This window comes from Oncorhynchus kisutch, linkage group LG5 (genome assembly GCF_002021735.2).
Source record: "Oncorhynchus kisutch isolate 150728-3 linkage group LG5, Okis_V2, whole genome shotgun sequence".
NCBI classification, from domain to species: Eukaryota; Metazoa; Chordata; class Actinopteri; order Salmoniformes; family Salmonidae; genus Oncorhynchus; species Oncorhynchus kisutch.
In genome coordinates, this window is record NC_034178.2 from 42,489,262 (window position 1) to 42,514,605 (window position 25,344).

Genomic DNA, 25,344 nt, shown 5'->3' on the forward strand with positions numbered 1-25,344 from the left:
AGCAACAGTGCTGCTCCAGTCAGGAAATGTGGTGGTAGTGTTTCTCTTCTCTCCAATGTGAGAGCCTGCAGGGGCTGCAGGTGTGAGGCCTCTCAGTCCCTAGCCACTCGGCTGGGCTCATGAGAACCACATGAGAATGAGAAAGTGCACGCTACAAACAAAGATTGATATAGCGCCGGGGTGTTGACTATCCCACATTTTATTACGACAATTTGATTAAGCATTAACCTTGACCATTAATCTAATCCACTGTTCAAATCCGAAATAACTGAATCTCACACCATGGCATATGGCCCATATGGAATGGATGTCACAGACTATATATTTATTTTCGCTCCTTCTATAAAAATCATAATAGGCCTCATGTGCATGGCCTTAGTATATGGTCTTGTCCACATGTCTGTCTCTCTGTGAGAATAGAAGCGCTGGCTGGGTAGTCTTCTCCAGTGCCTTAACATGTATTCATAAATCATGGTGTCTCTGTTTTATATCTGCTAGCCGACCAGAGATAATCAGGGTTCGTGTAAGACTGATGCCTCGGGATATACAGCTGCAGCACTATGTCCCTCCCGATTGGTGTGTCCATCCACTTGTTGCAAGGACTAAGTGCGTGGGGGGATTGGGTCCTGACACAGCAGTTACACAGCAGGAACTTCTCAACCCCAATGATATCTGTGGTTAGAGGGACTGCCGGTTATGTTCTGATGTTGAGACTACAAAGGTGGTTTGCCATGGTAAGAGCAGAAAAAGGGTAAGTTAGCAATAGGAGCATCACTTAGGTTTTGTCCAATCAGGACTGCCATCTCTAATGAGAGGGGTACTACCCCCCTGTTCCCCCTGCCCTCCTTCACTGCCCCCTAATCTCTCCTAATTGTGGAAAAGTCTCGGCTGGGTATGGGCTCACAGCCTTGCTCATTAGACTCTTTACAGCTGCCCTGATGAAAGGTCGCTCCTGGTCATGCTGAGGGTGAAAACATCAAGTGCATGGGAATCTGAGTCGACAAGCGTTTACAACATACAATTCGAGAATAATCTGCATGTTCAATCTCCCTCTCCTCTCTCTGTCTACCTCAGTGTACCTCACGTAAACCACAGCTTATATCCTTTAGTTTCCCTTAGATTCCTCTTATCTGTCTCTGTTCTTCCTTATCTTCTGTTTTTCCTCCTCTGTTCTCATAAAGCAATGCCTCCCTCACTGATTCCTCTAGCCCTATCTATTCACCTGCAGTATATCTTGTCTGTCTTCATGTAAAATCCATCTTGTCCCTGAGGGGGTTCACTTAACTCAGCTTCTGTTTTTTTTCTCAGCCCACAGCCCTGAGCCCATGTTTTGCTGATGTGTGCTGAGGTGTGAAGGAGTGAAGTAAATCGGATTTAAATGTAATTTAACGGGGTCACTCACCTTGCCAGTGTTTGTTGGGAGACATTGTGTCCCCACACTTAAGTTGCTGTAGATGTAAATCATTGTCATAATTACTATGGGAAATTCACAGAGGGGCAACTTTTTTTTCCTGACATGCCATTCAATGCCTTCAGTGCATAACTGATATGTTGTGATGACATCACTGCAGTAGATTGAACGAAATGTTCAGGCATCCCACCTGCTCCCCTCTACCTGCAGCTATAGGACATGGCAATCAGTCATGGAGCTGGGTCTTTCCCTCTGTAGAGCAATAGCTTCAGGACTTTTTCCATCCTCTGTGGACTTGGACACATGCCACTGCACATTGTGCACATACTAACAGGGAGTCAAGTTGAAAACCATAACAATCATTTCAGGAATCCTTGTGGCCTCTCCGTGTTGTCCCAGAGCTCCTGGCAGAACCCTCCCCTAGTCAGAGGTCAAACAGTGGGGCCAAAACAAGTAGTGTACAGAAAAAATACACGCTAAAGGGCACAGGACATTCCCCCCAAGGTCTGCAAGGCATATTTCTTCTCTATTTACTCCATGTAGACCATAAAACACATGCAAATTAGAGAGCCAAGCATCAGCAGTCGTAAAGGTGGCCTACCTTTTTCTTGATGTAGCCTCAGCCCTGTGACTGAGAGAGGGGCTAGAGAGTGAGATACATACAGAGGCCTTGGGCAGCCAGGGGGTTAAGTCTGGTGACTCCCAGCACAGTCAGACATCCTACATTATGTTACCACTGTGGAGTCAGACCACCCTTCACCAAGCTTCAGTGCCCTGGAAGAATCTCAGCATTGTCTCAGCTGAAACACAGGGCTTGGTGCTGTGGATCCAACCTGGTCTCGGAGCATTTCGTATTATTCTGTACTTAAATCCGAGACACTCCATTTAGTATGATATGTTACATTTGGTATAGTTACATTAGACAGATGGTTAATTAGGGTGGTTGGTCGGGGTGTAACGTCTAGCAACCCAAAGGTTGCGTGTTTGAATCTCATCATGGACAACTTCAGCATTTTAGCTTTTCAACTACTTACACATTTTTAGCTACATTGCAACTACTTAGCATGTTAGCTAACCCCGAATCCCTATCCCTAACCTTAACTCTTTAACCTAACTCCTTAGCGTAACCTTAACCCTAACCCTTAGCCACCTAGCTACACCTAGATAGAATTCATAACATATCTTACATTTAGCAAATTCTCAACATATCATATGTTTTGCAATTTCGTAAACAAATTGTACATTTTGCAAATTCATAATATATCACACCAAATGGGTGATGGACATCCATAAATGAATACATACCATATAAAACGTAATATATCAGACTAAATGGAGTGTCTCGGATTTATGTACAGAATAATACGAAATGCTCTGAGACCAAAGTTGGTGGATCCCCTGGAGGTCTCCCCCTCTGGTTCCCAGTGGCTCAGCCCAGTGACAGGGAGCCTAGTGCTGCTTAGTCCAGCCTTGTCTCAGGGGAGGAAGGGGTGAGGGGAGCACCCTTATGTGACTGGGACGGAGGCACTGGGTTTTGGAGCTGCTGGTGGTAAGACAGAGCTATGGCTCTAACGCAAACTCACATGCACAGATAATATGGGGCATTAAAATGGATCATCAGAACATATGATTCAGATATCAGATTGTTCAGAAATCTAACTACAATATTTGCATGTCATGTCTTATATCATGTCATCCATAAACCCAAAGTACTGTAATTAGTTACTGGTTACAAATACACATGTAGCTCAATGGCTCATGTACTAGGATAGAGAGGATAGAGACAACTGCTGGCTTCCAAGGCTGTTGATTGATATGCTCTGAAAGAAGAACCGTCTGTTTCTCATTTTCCCTCTTTGCAGCAGCAGTCAGAACTGCTGGGAGTCCTTCTCGGCCCCCTCGATGAGGCTCACTTATTTGTCTGTGGTGTCTTGTCAACACATGCCTTGGGAAGAAGAATTGTATATAAACAAACAGCTGTTTTGCAAAGGCAGATATGTGGAGTATTTGGGTGTATTCTGTCTATCTGATCTTTCACATGAGAAAAGGGTTCAGCTTTATGCAATCCATCAGAGCTAATATGACTATATCCACAGTATTATTTAACCATCAGAAATGGATAATATTTGCATGCTTGTTACATTTTTGTCAAGGAAATCAATGTGAGCTATAGCAGAGATATAGTACTCTGCTTATATCTCCATTTTATTGATCGCACGATCACAAAAGCGTACAGTATGTCAACCAGCATTTAATCACATCCGTTTAATCACGTTGCCAAGAGCTTTGATGAATTCCTGGAAGACTAAGTGGTCCTTGAGTGTAGTGTTAAATGTGTAGGCTATCACATAGAACTGTTTGCTGTGTGTGGGGAGCTCTACTGTAAATGCACCATTTTTAAACTTCTCTGGTGGGGGGAAAAGGCAATGGAACAGAGGCTTGGTGCACCACATCCCAATTGCTGTGCTACACAGCTGCTGAACCAACCACAATTAGAAGGTCCTTAGTGGGAACACATTGCCAGAAGTTCCATTCGGATGTCATCACATACCATTAGAGAATCTTTCTGACTGCCCTGCATGATCATATGCTAGTCATGTCAGTAGAGGCCATGTGGTTAACTTTAGTGAATATATACTGAACAAAAATATAAATGCATCATGTAAAGTGTTGGTCTCATGTTTCATCACCTGAAATAAAAGATCACAGAAATGTTCCATATGCACAAAAAGCATATTTCTCTCAAATTTTGTGCACACATTTGTTTTAATCGCTGTTAGTGAGCATTTCTCTTTTGCCAAGGTAATCCATCCATCTGACAGTTGTGGCATATCAAGAAGCTGATTAAACAGCATGATCATTACACAGGTGCACTTTGTGCTGGGAACAATAAAAGGCCACTCTAAAATGTGCAGTTCTGTCACACAACACAATGCCACAGATGTTTCAAGTTTTGAGGGAGCGTGCAATTGGCATGCTGACAGCAGGAATGTCCACCAGAGCTGTTGCCAGAGAATTGAATGTTAATTTCTCTACCAGAAGCCACCTCCAACGTCGTTTTAGAGAATTTGATAGTACGTCCAACTTTACCACTTTACCTGTGGGATTGTCTGAGACCAGCCACCCTGACAGCTGATGAAACTGAGGAGTATTTCTGTCTGTATTCAAGCCCTTTTGTGGAGAAAACTCATTCTGATTGGCTTGGCCTGGCTCCCCAGTGGGTCTAGTGCCCTAGACCATTGCGCCACCCGGGAGTTTTCTCTCTGAAAAATGTAGTTCATTTCATCTGATTGTCATAAGGTTCCATGACTTTGTCCACACAGGGCATCTGAACACACAAATACATTTTTGTTTTATTTAACTTTGTACACCTGTGGTGTCATTAGAAATGAATGGGTGAGACTACAATTAGTGTATAAAATTTAGTTCAGGCACATGCCCATTCATCAGATGGACACACTTCCTCTCCCAGACCCCACATGCATGTGTGTTTGTGCACACACGCACACACACCTCACTCCACTTCTTGGTTTCCATGGCAACCCCCCACGGCAACCTTTCCCCAACAGAATCTTTCCCCCACGGGAACCACACCTGTTGGCATTCTCACAAACAATTGCATAATTGTTTCAATAATATAAGCTTTTTTGAGGCCTTGCTCACAATTCATTCTATGGCAGCACAATGACCAAACGATATACTGTATGTGAGGCTCTTGATCATTTCTTTGATCATGACACTGGTGAGGAGGAGAGAGGCAAGGAAACTGACAGTGAAGATGCATTAGTTGAAGACAACACAGAATATGATCCAGACCAAGAGACCACCGATGTGGAACAATCCAGTGATGAGGAAGAGGACCCTGCTGAGGTTGTTGTTACATTCCAGTGATGAGGAATCGGGCCCTGCTGAGGTTGTTGTTACATTCCAGTGATGAGGAAGAGGGACCTGCTGAGGTTGTTGTTACATTCCAGTGATGAGGAAGAGGGCCCTGCTGAGGTTGTTGATAAATTCCAGTGATGAGGAAGAGGGCCCTGCTGAGGTTGTTGTTACATTCCAGTGTTGAGGAAGAGGGCCCTGCTGAGGTTGTTGTTACATTCCAGTCAAATAATGGGAATTTGTCTGAGAGGAGAGGTCAGCTGTCGGCTGGAAATGTTATCAGGATGAGCCCAGGGCCAACGAGATACGCCATATCCCGGGTTGATGACATCAAATCCTGCTTTGAACTGTTCCTGACAGTCAATCGAAACTATAGTGATAAACATGACCAACTTGTAGGGGAGACGTGTTACTAAACGCGTCTTGTAAACACATTGGTGAAATGCTCATTGAATTTGAGAACAATATGGATTCTATTCATTTTAATATGTAAGTATGTTTTAGCTGTGATAAATTAAAATGATGCTTTGATAGCAATTTTTCACTTTGCTATGCAACACATGAAGTATCACTTGTATGTACTCATTCTTTTATTTACTGATTGTTGCACTTTTGCAGGTTACTGGCATATACTCTTGTAAGAGGATGATGGCACATTGGCCCATGGTGTTCTTCAACATCCTAGATGTGTCGGCCTACAACACCTTTGTGGTGTGGATGGAGGTGAATCCAGGCTGGAAGCAGAGGAAATTCTTCAAGAGGAGACCATTCCGAGAAGAGTTGGGGAAAGCCATGGTGGCACCCCTCATTCGAAGGCGCCAACACCTTCCTCCGACACCATCCTCTGCTGGATTGGTGAGATATACAAGGGCCAGAAGAAAGACCTACTCAGGCCAGAGACAGAAGAGACAAAAGGAAGAGGTGCAATCTGTGTGCACCAAGAGATGTCAAAACAAGCATTATGTGCCATAAATGCAGTGCATATATTTGTAAGGCACATGCAACAACCACCAGGGATTGTCCAACATGTGCATGAGAACACACAAAATGTAACCACCATTGATTGACAGATTGTGAAGATTTGAATGTTTTTGTTATTGTTAGTAATACGGGTATTGTTACTGTTGTTCTTTAAGGTGTTCAGACATTAATTTTATAATATGGTAAAGTTTTCATGTGTAGTTTTGGGCCTATGTCCTTTCTTTGCTAATAAAATCATACCGGTCAGTTTTGACCGGGAACACAACAGATGTTATTTTGTGCCACTGTTTCAAAACATATGTCCGTCCTTGTTAAACTTTGACAAAAAGTGGTCTGTGATAAATAGCACAGTGTGTTTCATCTGAGTATATGTTATAGTCAAAATAATCCATACAAAAACGAGTCCTATGAGCTCAGGTCAATGAGGCCTACAGGCCATAAATAGCAAATAGAAGTTCAAAACTTGTAATGATCACAAGAACTTAAGTTGATAAAAAGATCTAACACAATATTAGGTGATAATATATATTATAACCAGCTATAATGGGTAGGTCATTTTGGCCCGGGAACACAGAATTAATTAACATGAAACGAACACAGCAGGAGGGTTGAGTGAACTGTAATTCTGTCCTCTGAAAGTGCTGAAAACATACATGTACTGTATATAATCAATTATATAAACATTAAGCGATAGGTTCAACTGTGTTTGGTTCTCTGAGAGGTATGGGACCTATGACAGGATTCTATGTGTTTAGGGTCAAGATAAATATATGCAGCTAGATAGTCAATAGCTGTACTGTATGTAGAGGAATGAGCTATAGTATACTTGTCAGGCTTATCTAGTTCATTAATCATTTTTTCATCCTGAATGAGTTATGGATTAGGTCACCCACACAAACAGTAGTGTCTCTGGACTGTGTTCCTTATCAAACAAAATAACAAAGATGACTATGAAGATTAGGACCAGGATATGTCCCCACCAAATGACTATGCTGACTATAGATGTTCTGTTTCAAAACCACCGCAGGAAGCCATCTCACACAGACCTGTGGCTACAGCAGGGGACAGTGTTTTAGGAGAGGTAAAACAACTTGTACTATGTATAGCCCCTGAGTGGCACAGCAATCTAAAGGCGTCACTACAGACCCTGGTTCGATTCCAGGCTGTATATCACAACCGGCAGTGATTGCGAGTCCCATAGGGCGGCGCACAATTGGCCCAGCGTCGTCCGGGTTAGGGTTTTGCCGGGGTAGGCCGTCATTGTAAATAAGAATGTGTTCTCATCTGACTTGCCTAGTTAAATAAATAGCTTATTCTATCAACCTCTTAAATGGAATTGATATCCAACCATCTATAATTTGATTGGTTTCTCCACGTTTCTGCCTGTCTATCATTGACTCCATCCAACTCTCTTTAACCTTCTCTCAGCAAAACATGCTGGTCAGAAATGCAGAGCAGACTCTTTTCAAAAAAAGAATTATGTATCTTGCCATACTTACTTTAATGCCTGATATTTATTTCAGACATTTATGAGTCATCTCTTGTCTACACCGGCTAGTAACAGAGTGACAGGTTGGTTTAGCTGGTGGATGTGATGATCAGTATCAAAACACTGTTATCCATCCTTGGTCAAAGTGTCAGTTCTGGCCTCACCTGTATATGCGTGTCCATGGAAACGGAAGGTGAAAGGGTCTTCCTGCACCCTTAAGGTCTTCTGTTTTGGCTGAGCTCTCACTCTCTCTAAATATTTATATAGCAGTGAGACAGCAGTCTGGCAGGGTGGCGTTACAAGGAAACAGAACGAAATGGATTGTCATAACTCGTCCAACAAAGACACTATCGAAACATGGAATAGTACTGATGTGCTGCACTGGGACACTAAAGGACTAGGATAATGTATGTTTTGAATTGGTTCAGGGTGAAATTCTATTGTAGGCAACTTCAATCTATTGAGATCTGTTGCGTTTGTAAAGGTTATGATCAGGTCAAGATTGTTTGGTGAGTGTGGAGCTCAACTTTTTTTTCAGAATTTCTCTCATGCGACCTTTTGACACTCTCAGGAAACGTGTCCTCTACCCTAAACAGTTCAAGAGTCACTTACACTTATACTAGAGGTCAAAGGTCACAAACCATTTGGAGTAGTTGTCAGTTCCTGTAGAATTTGTGGAATGGCATACAAGTCCATGGAGGGTTAAGGTACGGTCATACCTAACACTGTCTAACAACATGTTCTCATAAACCGCCATGTTCAAATACTTGGCCTAGTCAAGAGATCACCCTCCAATCTCCTCAGTCATCATCAGTTTTAATATCCTGCCTCTCAGACCTTTCCTTTTTGAGGCCTATGAGCTGGTGTCCCAGGCTTCATCTTAGATTATCCCCTGGTGAATGCAGCTCTGAGTAGCTCTGCTGGATGAGGAGTCAAGCAGATGAAAGCAGAAGGTTTTTAGATCTGGAACCTAAGAGGAAACAGGCCAGGGCTATCGATGGCTTCCCCTTGATGAATGCTCAAATGTTCCGGCCTGTGACCCTGGAGATAGGATCAGGGCCTGGTGGTTGTCTTTGGCCCTGGTCCCAGCTGCAGTACGGTGCTGTGTTAGTGTTAGACCCCTATGGTCTGACTCAGACATGAACCCAGGCCCCATGGGAACATGGGCTGTAGTCCTTATCACAGGAAGTCGCAAAATACAGCCCACGAATGAATCCCAGCTCTCACATGCGGGTTAATCACAAAACACTTTTGAATGTAGCGATTAGTTAAAGAGTGTTTGTTTTCTGTTCTTTTTTTCCCAGATTTGTTTCGGAACAGAATATCCACTCCTGGGAAATACACAATTTAGATTTGTCATATTTGTGTTGTTTTTGTTTCGTTTTTCACTTAAGTATTAATAGACAAGGCAGCATAGATTACGTTGAGCCCTGACTTGTGGCTGTACAGTATAATGTATAGATATCCTGCTGAGTTGAACACAGTGAAGGGGCAGACTGACGTTCAGTGATGTGATATATTACTGGGGGCTGCTGTGTGTGTCCGAGTGATTGCCAGCAGCCACAGGCTGGCAGTAAAAATAAATGAGTCGTGAGTATATGGAGGACAGATTCACTGGGGGTCCAGCTGGTGGCCTGTTAAAATGTATTATGGTATGGACCATAGGACGGACAAGTCACTGAGGCCTTCCCACTGTGTAGGGACAGCCCTGATGAGATCCAGCTGAACACACAGCTAGAGCAGAGAACACAGACCGTTTTGTGTGTGTGTGTGTGTGTGTGTGTGTGTGTGTGTGTGTGTGTGTGTGTGTGTGTGTGTGTGTGTGTGTGTGTGTGTGTGTGTGTGTGTGTGTGTGTGTGTGTGTGTGTGTGTGTGTGTACATATGCTGGCGCGTACGTGTGTGGACGTACACATGTTTATATGCTCCTGTGCATCAGAACCAGAGGTTTATTCATACCCTTCTGAAAAATGGGCTGTTCTTCTGAGCATTCAGAACCCTCTGTCTAGACAGGCTGATTGTTTTGGGACAGGGGGTTAACTTAAATATGGCGTATTGGTGTCCAAATTCCATGTCACACTATACCATTAGTCCTAGGAGACTGTGTTGCCTCATATTTCATTCCGGGTCACCAATACACAGACATCAATCATGTGTAATTATAGCTGTGTATTCTTCCATGCCTGCCTGAGTCAGATTGGCTCTGAGTTCCAGCCTCTAAACATGACCTGGAGCATGGTACATGGAGCATGGGCAAGCTGGGCCAGGCCTCTGGGCCCTCAGACAGCCCGCCTTGTCTAGGGATCATAATCTCATAGGAAATGCACCTGCCCTCTAGGGCTCATGATCTCTGGGCTTTGGGCCAGGGAAGAGGCCACTGTCTAATGAACAAAGCATGTGGGGATGGCATTGATCATGTTCAAAAGGGTCTTTTCTTCCACAGGAAGTGTGCTTAAGTCAGCCTTCATTTGTTTGATGCCAATGCTTTCCACTGTTTTTACAACTTGGTTGCAGTAGAAGTACCTGTTGTTCAGTAGTTAAGAACAAATTCTTATTTTCAATGACGGCCTAGGAACAGTGGGTTAACTGCCTGTTCAGGAGCAGAACGACAGATTTTTACCTTGTCAGCTCAGGGATACGATCTTGCAACCTTTCGGTTACTAGTCCAACGCTCTAACGACTAGGCTACCTGCTGCCCTGCTGCCCCAGTAGTAATAATACGTGTATGAATAGTGGTTCTAGGAGCAGATTCAGGGTACAGTTATGTTGGATCAGTGTGCATGATATGCACAATGAACTGTTCAAATCAAATCAAATCAAATCAAATCAAATTTATTTGTCACATACACATGGTTAGCAGATGTTAATGCGAGTGTAGCGAAATGCTTGTGCTTCTAGTTCCAACAATGCAGTAATAACGAACAAGTAATCTAACTAACAATTCCAAAAAAAAACGACTGTCTTATACACAGTGTAAGGGGATAAAGAATATGTACATAAGGATATATGAATGAGTGATGGTACAGAGCAGCATAGGCAAGATACAGTAGATGATATCGAGTACAGTATATACATATGAGATGAGTATGTAAACCAAGTGGCATAGTTAAAGTGGCTAGTGATACATGTATTACATAAGGATGCAGTCGATGATATAGAGTACAGTATCTACGTATGCATATGAGATGAATAATGTAGGGTAAGTAACATTATATAAGGTAGCATTGTTTAAAGTGGCTAGTGATATATTTACATCATTTCCCATCAATTCCCATGATTAAAGTGGCTGGAGTAGAGTCAGTGGCATTGACAGTGTGTTGGCAGTAGCCACTCAATGTTAGTGGTGGCTGTTTAACAGTCTGATGGCCTTGAGATAGAAGCTGTTTTTCAGTCTCTCGGTCCCAGCTTTGATGCACCTGTACTGACCTCGCCTTCTGGATGACAGCGGGGTGAACAGGCAGTGGCTCGGGTGGTTGATGTCCTTGATGATCTTTATGGCCTTCCTGTAGCATCGGGTGGTGTAGGTGTCCTGCAGGGCAGGTAGTTTGCCCCCGGTGATGCGTTGTGCAGACCTCACTACCCTCTGGAGAGCCTTACGGTTGAGGGCGGTGCAGTTGCCATACCAGGCGGTGATACAGCCCGCCAGGATGCTCTCGATTGTGCATCTGTAGAAGTTTGTGAGTGCTTTTGGTGACAAGCCGAATTTCTCCAGCCTCCTGAGGTTGAAGAGGCGCTGCTGCGCCTTCTTCACGATGCTGTCTGTGTGAGTGGACCAATTCAGTTTGTCTGTGATGTGTATGCCGAGGAACTTAAAACTTGCTACCCTCTCCACTACTGTTCCATCGATGTGGATGGGGGGGTGTTCCCTCTGCTGTTTCCTGAAGTCCACAATCATCTCCTTAGTTTTGTTGACGTTGAGTGTGAGGTTATTTTCCTGACACCACACTCCGAGGACCCTCACCTCCTCCCTGTAGGCCGTCTCGTCGTTGTTGGTAATCAAGCCTACCACTGTTGTGTCGTCCGCAAACTTGATGATTGAGTTGGAGGCGTGCGTGGCCACGCAGTCGTGGGTGAACAGGGAGTACAGGAGAGGGCTCAGAACGCACCCTTGTGGGGCCCCAGTGTTGAGGATCAGCGGGGAGGAGATGTTGTTGCCTACCCTCACCACCTGGGGGCGGCCCGTCAGGAAGTCCAGTACCCAGTTGCACAGGGCGGGGTCGAGACCCAGGGTCTCGAGCTTGATGACGAGCTTGGAGGGTACTATGGTGTTGAATGCCGAGCTGTAGTCGATGAACAGCATTCTCACATAGGTATTCCTCTTGTCCAGATGGGTTAGGGCAGTGTGCAGTGTGGTTGAGATTGCATCGTCTGTGGACCTATTTGGGCGGTAAGCAAATTGGAGTGGGTCAAGGGTGTCAGGTAGGGTGGAGGTGATATGGTCCTTGACTAGTCTCTCAAAGCACTTCATGATGACGGATGTGAGTGCTACGGGGCGGTAGTCGTTTAGCTCAGTTACCGTAGCTTTCTTGGGAACAGGAACAATGGTGGCCCTCTTGAAGCATGTGGGAACAGCAGACTGGTATAGGGATTGGTTGAATATGTCCGTAAACACACCGGCCAGCTGGTCTGCGCATGCTCTGAGGGCGCGGCTGGGGATGCCGTCTGGGCCTGCAGCCTTGCGAGGGTTAACATGTTTAAATGTCTTACTCACTTCGGCTGCAGTGAAGGAGAGACCGCATGTTTTCGTTGCAGGCCGTGTCAGTGGCACTGTATTGTCCTCAAAGCGGGCAAAAAAGTTGTTTAGTCTGCCTGGGAGCAAGACATCCTGGTCCGTGACTGGGCTGGGTTTCTTCCTGTAGTCCGTGATTGACTGTAGACCCTGCCACATGCCTCTTGTGTCTGAGCCGTTGAATTGAGATTCTACTTTGTCTCTGTACTGGCGCTTAGCTTGTTTGATAGCCTTGCGGAGGGAATAGCTGCGCTGTTTGTATTCAGTCATGTTACCAGACACCTTGCCCTGATTAAAAGCAGTGGTTCGCGCCTTCAGTTCCACACGAATGCTGCCATCAATCCACGGTTTCTGGTTGGGGAATGTTTTAATCGTTGCTATGGGAACGACATCTTCAACGCACGTTCTAATGAACTCGCACACCGAATCAGCGTATTCGTCAATGTTGTTGGCTGACGCAATACGAAACATCTCCCAGTCCACGTGATGGAAGCAGTCTTGGAGTGTGGAGTCAGCTTGGTCGGACCAGCGTTGGACAGACCTCAGCGTGGGAGCTTCTTGTTTTAGTTTCTGTCTGTAGGCAGGGATCAACAAAATGGAGTCGTGGTCAGCTTTTCCGAAAGGGGGGCGGGGCAGGGCCTTATATGCGTCGCGGAAGTTAGAGTAACAATGATCCAGGGTCTTTCCACCCCTGGTTGCGCAATCGATATGCTGATAAAATTTAGGGAGTCTTGTTTTCAGATTAGCCTTGTTAAAATCCCCAGCTACAATGAATGCAGCCTCCGGATAAATCGTTTCCAGTTTGCAGAGAGTTGAGAGGTCCCACCTGAGAGAAAAGACTTTCCTTTACATTGGAAAGCAGCCCTTTTCTTTACATTGGAAAGCAGCCCTTTCCTTTACATTGGAAAGCAGCCCTTTCCTTTACATTGGAAAGCAGCCCTTTCCTTTACATTGGAAAGCAGCCATTTCCTTTACATTGGAAAGCAGCCCTTTCCTTTACATTGGAAAGCAGCCCTTTCCTTTACATTGGAAAGCAGCCCTTTCCTTTACATTGGAAAGCAGCCCTTTCCTTTACATTGGCAGCTTGTCCTACAGTACTATAATACAGTGAGTCTATGTGTGGCTGGTGGCTCTGACTCTATGGAGCTCCACACAGTGCCAGCGACTAGATTAAATTTTTACCAGACATTTTAACAGAGAAACAGGAATACTCCAACATCATAGTAACTAATCTGGATAAATGATCATATATCCCTGTCTGTCCCCATTACATATGTCAGGGGTAGAGAAAAAGTAGCTAAAGCATCCTTCATACAAGACTGAATCTTCAGCTTAACTCCACGTGTAGGACAGTAGCTTATTGCTATCGTGTTTCTCTTATGTTGGGTCAAAGCACTGAGATAATGTAAATGTAATGTGGGTCCATTGTGGATGGAGGTTACCTGTACCAGGACTGGAGACAAGAGCATCCCACTGCTGACCCCTGGAGTCAGGTGTGGGTGTAGCCTGTGCACCAATCACAAGGCGACCCACTCATGATTTCAGAGGTCACTGGGTTCATCGTCGTGGGACCTGTTTTGACAGTGAGGGAGTCTTTCTCATTGTTCTTGGTGATGAATAGTAAATACATGCCTGGTGTAGGGTTACACATCTTGGCTTCTCCCTACTTAAATGTTGTTATACTTTGACAATCAGGATATACACTACACTGAGTGTACAAAACATTAAGAACACCTGATTTATCCATGACATAGGCTGACCAGGTGAATCCAGGTGAAACCTATGATCTGTTATTGATGTCACTTATTAAATCCACCCCAACCAGTGTAGATGAAGGGGAGGAGACAGGTTAAAGAAGGATTTTTACACCTTGAGACAATTGAGACATGGATTGTGTATGTGTGCAATTCAGAAGGTGAATTGACAAGACGAATGGACAAGACAAACTATTTGAGTGCCTTTGAACGGGGTATGGTAGTGTTTTTTTTACGCTCAACAGTTTCCTGTGTGTATCAAGAATGCTCCACCACCCAAAGGACATCCAGCCAACTTGACACAACTGTGGAAAACATTGGAGTCAACAGGGGCCAGCATCCCTCTGGAACGCTTTCGACACCTTGTAGAGTCCATGTCCCGACGAATTGAGGCTGTTCTGAGAGCAGAAATGAGGTGCAACTCAATATAAGGAAGGTGTTCCTAATGTTTATTACACTTAGTGTGTCTCTCACATGCGCTAGTGAGTATCTATACCGGACCAGAAATATAAACGCAACATGCAACAATTTCTAAGATTTTACTGAGTTACAGTTCATATAAGGTCATCAGTGAATTGAAATAAATTCATTAGGCCCTAATCTATGGATTTGACATGACTGGGCAGGGGTGCAGCCATGGGTGGGCCTTGGAAAGCATAGGCCCACCCACTAGGGAGCCAGGCCCAGCCAATCAGAATGAGTTTTTCCCCACAAAAGGGGTTTATTACAAACATAAATACTCCTCAGCACCACTCTATCCCCCACCCCACCCCCCTCCCTGGGCTGGCGTGGTTGTGGTTGTGAGGCCGATTTGACGTACTGCCAAATTCTCTAAAACGATGTTGGAGGTAGTTTGTGGTAGAGAAATTAACATTCAATTCTTTGGCAACAGCTCCAGTGGACATTCCTGCAGTCATCATGCCAATTGCATGCTCCCTCAAAACTTGAAACATCTGTTGCATTTTATTGTCGCCAGTACAAGGTGTAATGATCATGCTGTTTTACCAGCCTCTTGATATACCACCTTTGTCAGGTGGATGGATTATCTTGGCGAAGGAGAAATGCTCACTAACAGGAATGTAAACAAATTTGTCTGCAAAATTTGAACTTAATAAGGTTTTTGTGCATTTGGAAAATGTCTGTGTTTTTTAAAATTTCAGCTCATGAAACATGGGAGCAACATTTTACAGGACCTTGACCCATAGTAGTTCAGCATTCCTGGTTTCCAGTGAGCAGAAATACACATGACCGTGACCCTGACCCAGCATGAACCCTGGGAGCCACACACCTGTGGCCTCAGGGGGAGGGGGCTACAGGCCCCCAGTCCCACTATTCCTGACCCCGTACAAACTGACATGAAAACAACAAGGGCTCCTCCGGGGCCCCGGAGTCATGTCCTTAACCTGCAGGTCACATTCTGTTCACAGCCAAGAGACAGGAATGTGTTATTCCCCTGAGCTACCACTAGGGTCTGCCCTGCCTGCATTCCTGCTCAATGATGATCAATGGGATCCCTCCCTGGCCTTTCATCCTGTTCTGTGCAGACCTGTAATTTGCTGTATAATATTATAAAATAATTCCCCCAAATGTGTTGCTACTGTATACAACACTTCCTCAGAAAAACACATCTCCAGCACCAGGGCAACACAAATGGCTCCCTAATACGTGGGTTCGATTCCCGGGAGCATCCAAATGTAAAATGTATGCACGCATGACTATAAGTGGCTTCGATAAAAGCGTCTGCTAAATGGCATACATTATTTTATTATATTATTGAGATGAGAGAAACACCTTGAGTGGACAATTGTCCTTACCTTATAGATGTGTGCTTTGTATTATTTTTTACAATTTTTATTTCACCTTTATTTAACCAGGTAGGCCAGTTGAGAACAAGTTCTCATTTACAACTGCGACCTGGTCAAGATAAAGCAAAGCAGTGCGACACAAACAACAACACAGAGTTACACATGGAATAAACAAACATACAGTCAATAACACAATAGAAAAAATGTATATACAGTGTGTGCAAATGAGGTAAGATTAAGGAGGTAAGGCAATAAATAGGCCATAGTGGTGAAGTAATTACAATTTAGCAATTAAACACTGGAGTGATAGATGTGCAGAAGATGAATATGCAAGTAGAGGGGATGTGGTAGTTGGATGGGATATTTACAGATGGGTAATGCACAGGTGCAATGATCTATGAGCTGCTCTGACAGATGCTTAAAGTTCGTAAGGGGGATATAAGTCTCCAGCTCATATCTCATTCATTTATGAGTCTCCAGCTCATATCTCATTAATTTAACTACAAATGAGGTATTTGTTTTAATGTTTGGTGAATGGGGAAAATAAACCCCAGTGTTTCGGCCATTACACATTCCAGATGTCATAAACTAGGAGAGAAATACGAGGTCTGTAATTGGCTGGTTTGTGCTGGCCGTGGCTGAATGCACAAAAAATACACTGAAACAAAACCTATTCCCCCTCACAAGACTGAAAAGATTTGTCATGGGTCCTCAGATCCTCAAAAAGTTCTACAGCTGCACCATCGAGAGCATCCTGACTGGTTGCATCACTGCCTGGTATGGTAACTGCTCAGCCTCTGACCGCAAGGCACTACAGAGGGTAGTACGTACAGCCCAGTACATCACTGGGGCCAAGCTTCCTGCTATCCAGGACCTCTATACCAGGCAGTGTCAGAGGAAGGCCCTAAAAATGGTCAAAGACTCCAGCCACCCAAGTCATAGGCTGTTCTCTCTGCTCCCGCATGGCAAGCTGTACCGGAGCGCCAAGTCTAGGTCCAAAAGGCTTCGCAACAGCTTCTATCCCCAAGCCATAAGACTCCTGAACAGCTAGTCAAATGGCTACCGAGACTATTTGCATTGCCCCCCCCCCCCCCCCCCTCTTTTTTGACTCTGTACCGGTACCCCCTGTATATAGCCTCGCTATTGTTATTTTACTGCTGCTCTTGAATTATTTTTTACTTTTATTTCTTATTTTTTTACTCATCTATTTTTTACTTAACATGTATTTTTTTCTTAAAACTGCATTGTTGGTTAAGGGCTGTTGTATTCGGCGCATGTGACAAATACCATTTGATTTGATTTGATTTGAAACAGGAAAACAACTAGCCTCCATTTCCCCTGTCAGTCCCAGGATTGCTCCGTAACTCTCCTCTGTTTATGGACATAGAGGGGGCTATGAAATGATTAGGAGTGCAACCCAAATACCCTCCCCCTCCTCCCTTTCTCTCTCTCTCCACTAACTCATCCATTCCCTCACAGCACTGTAGCATTCCTTCACAGTTATATTATTTTACGGTTATCAAGACCCTGCTTGTACTGTATTTGAATGACCTTTGGGTGTTCTCTTTTCCAACTAAAGATACATCGTGTTTCTGTCAGCACCTGATCAGGATCTGAGTCAGTGTGTGAAGACTGTGAAGTAGAGAGAGAATGTATGGTCAGTTGAATGACAGCGCTGACAGGCTGTGTATGGGATATAGATGAGAAAGAAAGATTGTGGCTTTTCAGAGCCATGATGTGATTGGCAAACTCTCTGGTTCTCTGGTTTCTATTGGCTGAATTTCTGAGTTTCTCTCGTCTGACTCACACAAGACCTGTGTGTGCTGTGTTAATGTGCTGATGCAGACGCTGGCAGGGGTTCTGTTCATGGTTACCAAGATATCTGATCTGGTGTCTTGGAAGCTTGTGGTTATGTTCAATCTATGATGCATATTTGAGACTGTTAGTTGCATGAATACTCACAATAAGGTTTGTATGTCAAAACTGCTCACATTAGGTAGGGTATGATCATAAATATTTTCCATTATAAGGTTTTAATACAAATCTGATGCCCCAAATTGGATTACAGAGAGAGTCGTTATTCTTACATTGGAAAGTGAAGATGTTGTTGTACAACACAACTGAACCTCATGCTGTTGGACATTTAGAGAGAGAAAAGGCATAAAGATGGAAACTGTATATTATGGCCTGATAATTGCTGTCATGACTTTCCGTAAGCATTGAAGCAGCTGTTCCAAACCTCACAAATCAGACCCAAACTCATCCCTGTAAGACACTGGAGTTCAACTCTATCTGACATGAAATCAAAGAGAAAGCTTGTTTCTACTTAATGTGGTTTAGAGGGAAGTTATTCAGCTTACTGGCTCTACCAAGAGACGAGCTGGGGTTCTTCATGTCCCATTATTTTTTATAAAAAATGTGGTCTCCCATCCAAATACTAACCAGGCCCAACCCTGCTTAGGTACCACAATCAGGTGTGTTCAGGGTGGTATGGCCACAAATGTATTTTATTTACCCCCATTTTCTCCCCGAATTACAACCTTGGCTCATCCTTGCAACTTAAATGGGCTCTGGAGAGACGAAGGTCGAGTCATACGAAACATGACCCGCCTGGCCGCTCTACTTCTTATCACACTGCTCGCTTAACCCGGAAGTCTGCCACACCAATGAAAAGTATGTTGCTGGGTGACTGACCGGTCTCTGTTTGTGTGTCCCTGTCAGATGTAAATGAGTGTGAGGAGACTAACGGCGGTTGTGAGGCTCTGTGCTGCAACACCATCGGCAGCTTCTACTGCAAGTGTCCTTCTGGTGAGCAGGTGAAGGACGACGGCAGGACCTGCCAAGGTGAGTCCATTCACTTGTGGGTACTATTTAATGAAGCTGCCAGTTGAGGACTTGTGAGGCGTCTGTTTCTCAAACTAGACACTCTAATGTACTTGTCCTCTTGCTCAGTTGTGCACCGGGGCCTCCCGCTCCTCCTTCTATTCTGGTTAGAGCCAGTTTGCGCTGTTCTGTGAAGTGAGTAGTACACAGCATTGTACGAGATATTCAGTGTCTCGCCAGTTTCATGGAATAGTTTCTTGGCAGTTTCATGGAATAACCTTTATTTCTCAAAACAAGAATAGACTGACGAGTTTCAGAAGAAAGTTCTTTGTTTCTGGCCATTTTGAGCCTGTAATCGAACCCACAAATGCTGATGCTCCAGATACTCAACTAGTCTAAAGACGGACAGTTTTATTGCTTCTTTAATCAGGACAACAGTTTTCAGCTGTGCTAACATAATTGCAAAATGGTTTTCTAATGATCAATTAGCCTTTTAAAATGATCAACTTGGATTAGCTAACACAACGTGCCATTGGAACACAGGAGTGATGGTTGCTGATAATGGGCCTCTGTACGCCTATGTAAATTCCATAAAAGAATCTGCCATTTCCAGCTACAATAGTCATTTACAACATTAACAATGTTTATACTGTATTTCTGATCAATTTGATGTTATTTTAAATTGACAACAAATGTGCTTTTCTTTCAAAAACAAGGACATTTCTAAGTGACCCCAAACTTTTGAATGGTAGTGTATGTGGATAGCTCACCCCATAGTGATGGTGAGTGCATTCCTACTGTATGGCTGCCCATCTCTATAGACAGTGCTGAGCTGTCTGAGATGTGGCATGTCTACAGGCCTGTCCCTGTCTCAGTGAAAGAAGAAAGTTAACAGACTTGGAAGACAACACACTCATCGCTGCATTGGCAAAGGCTTTTTATAATGAATATTTAGTATTCAAAGCCATTCAGCTATTGGATGTTATTGGATTTCCCTGTAATGATGAAAATCTTATTTAAACTTCATTGTCTTGAAGAAAAACAAAAAGCTGAAATGAAAATAGAAATGTAGAACATAGAGTTGTTGCCCTTTTAAAGCTCCTGATCTTATTATTGGCTGGTGCTTTGTTTTGAATGAGCAGTGCTGATGTGAATGGTTCAGATCAGAGAGGGGTATGCCAACACTAACCAGTCGCATGCTGAGCTGGGTATAGCCGTGTCAACACTCTCCCGGTCATGACCACTGCATATCGGAGGGCAGAGGGGCACTGCAGGGTTGGGAGGGTGTGGGGATTGTAAGCCCACTCTTGGCACAGCCTGGACACTGAGTGTGTGTGTGTGTGCGGTGCATGAATGCGTGAATGACTAGAAACATTTTATAGGCAGATTGAGGCACACCTCTCTCTCTCCAAAACCAACACATAATAAATGTCTCGTTTAGTGAGTGCACGGCATTTAAAGGAACGGTCTCTCACAGGGAGGGGTGTTGATAGAATGTGTTATTCAGACAGGATTTATTGCATTTGGTCTTTATTTTACTGATAGGGCTCAAAGGACCTATCCTCTTTCATGCTTATCTTATTGCAGCCTGCTTCCACTGTCTACCTGGCATTGCCCACTTATGTTTGAATGTGTGAATTGGAAATGGGTTTTCTTGCATATCCCAACTCCCCCTTAGAGTTGTGTCATGGCCAGGGTCAGCCATTATCAACAGGGAGCAATTAGAGTTAAGTGCCTTGCTCAAGGGCACATCAACAATCTTTTTTTCCTTTGTCTGCTTGGGGATTCGAACTGTGTCAGTTACTGGCCCATTGCTCTAACCGCTACCTGCCTCCCCGTGTGTGTTTGCGTGTGTGAGATAAAGAGAGTCTGTGTGTCAATGTGTGATCGTGACTGTGTGTGTGTGTTCTTCCCACTTGATCAGTTTCCGGTTTTCTGTCTGGGCTTGATGATTCTCCTGAGATGCTTTTATGTAATGCGGCTACTGCAGTACAGTTAGTATTTTTTTTAAAGCAGTGCATGAAATAACTCTCATATATAGTGTCAGAGCATCTTCAGAGTTTTTCACAGTTCTTTATATAAAGACCTGTCTTGGTCCAGCCTCCACTGCTTAGATGTATATGTTGGCAAGGGATAAGAGTCTCTGCCCTGAGCTCCTGAGTAGATGGGGTCACTGCAAGATGAATTCGTCTCTCTGATGTTAGGTTTCTAAATATCAAATTGTACCCTTGTACTTTGGCGATTATTGCTTACATACATTTCAATATCAAAAGAAAAGTTTTCACATTCCTTATAGTACCTGCATGCCATGTCCTATAAATCTATCACATTCTTTCACATACATGAGGCTTTGAAGTGGAAGGAAAAGTATCGGCAACTGTACTCATAAATCACTCTCATTTTTTATATTGGCTTTTTAACACTCAGGATAATGTATTTTCTGTCAAAATACAATTACATGTGTGATCATGGGCCTGGACATGTGGGCTACCTTGAGGGGAGGAGGGGGAGAAGAAGGGGGAGAGGAGGTGGAGAAGGAGTAGGGGGAAGAGGAGGGCCTTTAATGTGCTGGACATTGGAGACAGACATGATGGAGGAGTCAGGGAAGAAGGGATAAAAAGAGAGAGGGATATAGGGGGAGGGAGGACAAATCAAGAGAGGCAGAGGGAGCAAGAAGTTGTTCTGCCTCACACAATATGTGACTGGAAAGAAAAATCTTAACAGAGTTTGTGATTATTTTATAAGTTCATGTCTCGTTTTACAGTATCTCAAGCTCAGTATTTTAGTTGTAATTTTGTATATTGCATGTGGGCTTATCTTAGTATTTTTGGGGCATAAAGACCTTTTTGGAATCTATGAGGCTAAGTATATATTAGTAGTTCTTAGTTATGGCGTTGTCAGGATGGTTGATGCTCCTCGTGGTGTGTTTTGGGGCACATATTGAACCAGTCTTGGGCTCTAACAATTTGTACCACCGCTATCATAGAAGGATTTGCTATATGCCTAACTGCTTCCATGCATACAATGGGTACAACATTGGGTATCATGTACCAGGTGAGTGCTACAGTACATTCCACATTTATGTGGTTATGTCTACCCTTGCATGGACAATACTGCCTGTAAATGATATCTCAGTGGGTTTATGTCATGTGGTGGTACAGACTGTTACACTGTTGTTGGTTTGGAGTCATTGTAACTGAACGAAAAAGATACCTTATGATTAAGAGCTGATCTGGGTAAAGCTTTCCTCTAAAGAACCTTTTGATCCAGACCATTAGACCTAGGCCTGAACATTACTTTCAGTTGGATCACAGGGGTATTATTGTACATCATGTCTAATGTCATGTCTTGCACGGCAAAGCAGACAGATTCTCAGTGTTATCAGTCCACTCCTACTGTGGCGTCGTCGGGGCTGGTGCCCTTGTGTGTAGCCTGGCACTGCCCACATGACTTCAGTAGAAGATCGGAACACGGGAGGCTTCCACTTATCAGTGGAGAGATAACCAATGTTTGGTAATAATTACACACATATGACAGATCTTGTCAGTAAAAGTAATGACTGCAGCTCTGGGAGATGGACAGTCATATCCAGGTTTAGGTGGCTCGGTCCAATGATCTGCATGTACAGTACATGCACACAGTATCTGGCGCCATAAGTGAGATGCACCAGGAATCTATTTAGGTGGGATTTGCGAAGCAAAAAATAAAATCTTCATCATACTTCTTCTTCTTCTTCTTCACGTTACTCCTCTTACACCAGTGTTTACCCAAACTCAGCCCTCGGGACCACAAGGGGTGCACGTTTAGTTTTTTGCCCTAGCACTACACAGCTTATTCAAATAATGAACTAATCATCCAGCTTCAATTATTTGAATCAGCTGTGTAGTGTTAGGGCAAAAAACAAAATGTGCACCCCTTGGGGTCTCGAGGACTGAGTTTGGGTAAACACTGTCTTACATCGTTTAAGTTAGAAATACCATTCAAAATGTAAAACGTCTGGAATAGTGCTTGCATTTGATATTATTTAAACTATAATGTTTTTGTCTTTGTTTTTGTCTCCTTCATTCACTGTAAATGCAACATCAGCTACTTTGACCACTTTGCCAAACACTTACACCAAATGTTAGTGTATGGCATCTTCCTCTACTTCTCTGCTATTCAAATCTGAAATAATAACATGATTATCTGGTACCGATCAAACGTTACAGCTGTTTAAATGACCGCATCAACAACATTTTCTGTAACTTTTTATAAACCGCTGACATTTTGACCACTTTTCCAACAAGTTAGACAAAAACGTAGGGGGTATGACATCTTGGTCTACTTCTCTGCTATTCAAATCTGGAATCGGAACCGAAATATCTTCTACATATCTAACGACACAGCTCTTTTAGTAAACGCATCAACAACTTTTTGTCTTAATTTTTTCAAACAACTGCCGTTTTGACCGTTTCCCCAGCACTTTAGACAAGGAATTAGAGGGTATGATGATGTCTTGGTCTACTTCTCTGCTACCAATCAAGAGGTACAGCTGTTTTAGTAACTACATCAACTCATTTTGCTAACTTCCCACTGTTGAATGAACTGTCATGGAACTTATTAGAACTTTCAAATTACAATAATCGGGGAGCGCATTTGAATCATTAAACAAAAAGTAACAATTGTGACATTTGACACTAATCAGGTACTTTGATCACTTTTCTCAACATCATGTCATAGACAAAAACGTAAAGGGAATGGCACCTTGGTCTAATCTGATATTAAAATCTGAAATCAGAATGGCAATAACTACGAACAATCACACACACAATCACCCCCCCCACCCACCCACACACACACACACACACACACACACACACACACACACACACACACACACACACACACACACACACACACACACACACACACACACACACACACACACACACACACAGAAACAAAATGTAAAACATTTAAAACTTCTTCCACTACCACAAAACTACTTGTAAAGAGTTCAAGCAAGTCCCACCAATTTTTCTTAATGGATAATTACCATCTAGTTTATTGCTTTTGATTAATATCACAGAACTGAGAATCAGCTAGAAATCCATATCGATTTCATGCTTGATTGCAGAAATGATGGAAATATCCCAAACTGTTTTTTTTTCCATGAAGAGGGAAGACAACAGTGTGATCAAGGCTGTGGTGGGTACTGGCCTATTGGCTGCTGTAAGCCAGTGGCAGCTGAGGCTTTGGCTTCATTCTCTGTGGGGTCATGTTTTACACATGGAAACGAGCCTGGAGGGCTTTTATAGTGCGCTATAGTCCACCGGGAAAGAGCTCCACATCTTTGGAGTGATTTCATTAAAAACCAAAACCAAACAAAAGCAGGCTGCTTGGACGGAAAAGAGAGCACTCCTACAGTATGCCTGCCAGCTTTCCTGAATGGAACCGAGCTGAAGTTTGGCAGCAGTTTGGAGCTGAATTGGTGTAATGTGTAGGGCATGTACTCTCTCCCAAAACACCATCGTAAAAGATGTGGGAACTCCATGTCCTGAGGTGCCTCCAATGGGAGTGGATGGGTTCACCTATAGACAGAGCTAGAGATGAGGAATACTGCTGGTGTAGGATGTACAGTACAGTAAGGACTGATATAGTTGCATGCTTCTCTAACCCACTGCACAGTGCACACTATGGCTAGGCTAAAATGTGGTTCTGAATATACAGTATTTACATGTGTTCTGTTACAAGCAGCCAGGCCAAGAAGAAATCGACATAATATCTCCCCCTCCATTGTGTGGGTACTGTATCCCCAGGGGAGGGCTGCTGTTCCCTCCCGGAATCCCAGGCCCACTGTGATCATTGCTGTTCTTGAGGTGGTCACAGGTTGTTTGTGTGTCCTTCTGGCTGCTTTCATGTAAGACAGACAGACAGTTCTAGGTTAGCATGTAATGATGGCGATGGAGCACAGCTGTACCAGTCCAGATCCCTGATAGCGTGCCACCAGCCAGGGCTTTGGCAGGGGAGGGGGTTCTCTGGGCTCTCTCCTTCTGGTACTGTCTCTCTGGATCTCATCTCCTCCTCCATGGCTCCAAGTGCATGAAAAGAGAATGCTTGATCATGTTAGGCACAGTTAAGTTACCATTGTAAAAGAGGATGTGCCAGCATGACAGTGTATTGACATTAGCCACAATGGGTACATTATTGTTCTGATTAAGGAGTGTGTTGTTGTTATGGGGGATTTTATGTGTGATGAATCTTCATTATTGCTGAATATTACACCTCGAATTGCCTTCAGTGCATAACACATGATTTCACAATTGCGTAATGTTCACAATGCAAGGCACAACACAATGACATAATAAGAAGCGAACAATGGGAGGGGGTAACGTTACAGAAACCGTCTTCCTTTCTTCCCTTTAGTTTATTCACAGAGGTACAGCTGAATTCTTGAAATAGTTTCTTTTTGAAAATAAATGCTTTGTGAGTGGAC

General features: G+C 43.7%; 1 protein-coding gene across 1 annotated transcript in view; it reads left to right on the top strand.

Moving 5' to 3' along the window:
• The window catches only part of LOC109891540 (multiple epidermal growth factor-like domains protein 6), an 85,307-nt gene that overhangs the window by 39,963 nt on the left and 20,000 nt on the right, over nt 1-25,344 (top strand). Inside the window, 1 exon segment of the mRNA XM_031825105.1 lies at nt 18,768-18,890. Coding sequence (XP_031680965.1) covers nt 18,768-18,890 — 123 coding nt within the window.